At 41.9% G+C, this 3,358-nt stretch overlaps 1 protein-coding gene across 1 annotated transcript in view; it reads right to left on the reverse strand.

Annotated features, from left to right (window-relative positions):
- The window catches only part of LOC137970966 (kinesin light chain 4-like), a 19,953-nt gene that overhangs the window by 216 nt on the left and 16,379 nt on the right, over window positions 1-3,358 (reverse strand). The window contains exon 2 of the mRNA XM_068817656.1: window positions 1-2,741. This exon is cut by the window's left edge and continues 216 nt beyond it. Coding sequence (XP_068673757.1) covers window positions 1-2,741 — 2,741 coding nt within the window. The remainder of the gene's footprint in view (window positions 2,742-3,358) is intronic.

Consider the following 3,358-nt stretch of genomic DNA (forward strand, 5'->3'; position numbering starts at 1 on the left):
ACCTTGGTGATGAAGTACATTACCCAAATCGTTTAAAGTTGTTGCGACAACGATATGCTGAGAACCAAGCTTTTCTTCGCGAATAGCAAGAGCACGCTCATGATAATCTTTTGCTTGTTCCAGGTCGCCTTGGGCACGAGGTACACAACCCAAATTGTTAAAAGTTGTTGCGACATCGATATGCTGAGAACCAAGCTTCTCTTCGCGAATAGCAAGAGCACGCTCATGATAATCTTTTGCTTGTTCCAGGTCGCCTTGATCAGAAAGTACACAACCCAAATTGTTTAAAGTTGTTGCGACATCGATATGCTGAGAACCAAGCTTTTCTTCGCGAATAGCAAGAGCACGCTCATGATAATCTTTTGCTTGTTCCAGGTCGCCTTGGGCACGAAGTACACAACCCAAATCGTTTAAAGTTGTTGCGACAACGATATGCTGAGAACCAAGCTTTTCTTCGCGAATAGCAAGAGCACGCTCATGATAATCTTTTGCTTGTTCCAGGTCGCCTTGGGCACGAAGTACACAACCCAAATTGTTTAAAATTGTTGCGACATCGATATGCTGAGAACCAAGCTTTTCTTCGCGAATAGCAAGAGAACGCTCATGATAATCTTTTGCTTGTTCCAGGTCGCCTTGATCAAAAAGTACATTACCCAAATTGTTTAAAGTTGTTGCAACATGGATATGCTGAGAACCAAGCTTTTCTTCGCGAATAGCAAGAGCACGCTCATGATAATCTTTTGCTTGTTCCAGGTCGCCTTGATCAGAAAGTAGACAACCCAAATTGTTTAAAGTTGTTGCGAAATCGATATGCTGAGAACCAAGTTTTTCTTCGCGAATAGCAAGAGCACGCTCATGATAATCTTTTGCTTGTTCCAGGTCGCCTTGGGCACGAAGTACACAACCCAAATCGTTTAAAGTTGTTGCGACAACGATATGCTGCGAACCAAGCTTTTCTTCGCGAATAGCAAGAGCACGCTCATGATAATCTTTTGCTTGTTCCAGGTCGCCTTGGGCACGAAGTACACAACCCAAATTGTTTAAAGTTGTTGCAACATCGATATGCTGAGAACCAAGCTTTTCTTCGCGAATGGCAAGAGCACGCTCATGATAATCTTTTGCTTGTTCCAGGTCGCCTTGATCAGAAAGTACACAACCCAAATTGTTAAAAGTTGTTGCGACATCGATATGCTGAGAAACAAGCTTTTCTTCGCGAATAGAAAGAGCACGCTCATGATAATCTTTTGCTTGTTCCAGGTCGCCTTGGGCACGAAGTACACAACCCAAATCGTTTAAAGTTGTTGCGACAACGATATGCTGAGAACCAAGCTTTTCTTCGCGAATAGCAAGAGCACGCTCATGATAATCTTTTGCTTGTTCCAGGTCGCCTTGGACACGAAGTACACAACCCAAATTGTTTAAAGTTGTTGCGACATCGATATGCTGAGAACCAAGCTTTTCTTCGCGAATAGCAAGAGAACGCTCATGATAATCTTTTGCTTGTTCCAGGTCGCCTTGATCAAAAAGTACATTACCCAAATTGTTTAAAGTTGTTGCAACATGGATATGCTGAGAACCAAGCTTTTCTTCGCGAATAGCAAGAGCACGCTCATGATAATCTTTTGCTTGTTCCAGGTCGCCTTGATCAGAAAGTACACAACCCAAATTGTTAAAAGTTGTTGCGACATCGATATGCTGAGAACCAAGCTTTTCTTCGCGAATAGCAAGAGCACGCTCATGATAATCTTTTGCTTGTTCCAGGTCGCCTTGGGCACGAAGTACACAACCCAAATCGTTTAAAGTTGTTGCGACAACGATATGCTGAGAACCAAGCTTATCTTCGCGAATAGCAAGAGCACGCTCGTGATAATCTTTTGCTTGTTCCAGGTCGCCTTGGGCACGAAGTACACAACCCAAATTGTTTAAAGTTGTTGCAACATCGATATGCTGAGAACCAAGCTTTTCTTCGCGAATAGCAAGAGCACGCTCATGATAATCTTTTGCTTGTTCCAGGTCGCCTTGAGCAGAAAGTACACAACCCAAATTGTTTAAAGGTGTTGCGACATCGATATGCTGAGAACCAAGCTTTTCTTCGCGAATAGCAAGAGCACGTTCATGATAATCTTTTGCTTGTTCCAGGTCGCCTTGATCAAAAAGTACATTACCCAAATTGTTTAAAGTTGTTGCAACATGGATATGCTGAGAACCAAGCTTTTCTTCGCGAATAGCAAGAGCACGCTCATGATAATCTTTTGCTTGTTCCAGGTCGCCTTGATCAGAAAGTACACAACCCAAATTGTTTAAAGTTGTTGCGACATCGATATGCTGAGAACCAAGCTTTTCTTCGCGAATAGCAAGAGCACGCTCATGATAATCTTTTGCTTGTTCCAGGTCGCCTTGAGCAGAAAGTACATTACCCAAATTGTTTAAAGGTGTTGCGACATCGATATGCTGAGAACCAAGCTCTCCTTCGCGAATAGCAAGAGCACGCTCATGATAATCTTTTGCTTGTTCCAGGCCGCCTTGAGCAGAAAGTACATTACCCAAATTGTTTAAAGGTGTTGCGACATCGATATGCTGAGAACCAAGCTTTCTTTCGCGAATAGCAAGAGAACGCTCATGATAATCTTTTGCTTCAGAAAAGTCACCCTGGTTTCTTAGTACAACACCCAAATAGTCAAAACATGTTGCGACATCGACACTTTGAGAACCAGGCTGGTCAATGGCTTTCTCGACCTCTCCTTCAAAAACATCGTTTATGGTTACTCAAATTAAGAGCCTTAATGCCAAATGTTTTGGCTGTACCATAATCACAATGAAAAAGACAGATATTTCCCAAATTGATAAAATAATGTGGATAATATTTCACGCTTAAATTATTACTTTGCCCAAGCTTAGATATGTCTCCTGATCCATAGCATTTACAAGTCTTCCGATGTCATTAGGCGATACTATAAAATGCCGGGTATTAAGATGCAAGCTTGTAGTGGACAGAATCTAAAACTAAGGAGGCTGTTATCAACTGCAAAATTGGTTAAAAAGGACGTTAATAAACCCCATTCAAAAAACTTTAAGGTTCTCAGTTACCAAATATTCCTCAGAACGCCAATTATTCTTTCTGTTGGCTAACATCTTCTCACAATCTGAATGAACGACCGAACGAAGGCCGTCCAACTGCCGTTCTTCTCAAGGTTAACAACAAAAAACCAGTGGAGCTTTGTTTTCGAAAATCCTCAAACCAACAAATGATCTGCATCATCCAAGTTCGTTTTGCCTGCGCTACTATCGTTTGTGGTTATGGAAATTCAGAACGTAGTTGATCAAAAAAGTTCCAGCGTTTAATACTGGTTGCTGAGCG

Source organism: Montipora foliosa, chromosome 1, assembly GCF_036669935.1.
Source record: "Montipora foliosa isolate CH-2021 chromosome 1, ASM3666993v2, whole genome shotgun sequence".
Classification (NCBI taxonomy): domain Eukaryota; kingdom Metazoa; phylum Cnidaria; class Anthozoa; order Scleractinia; family Acroporidae; genus Montipora; species Montipora foliosa.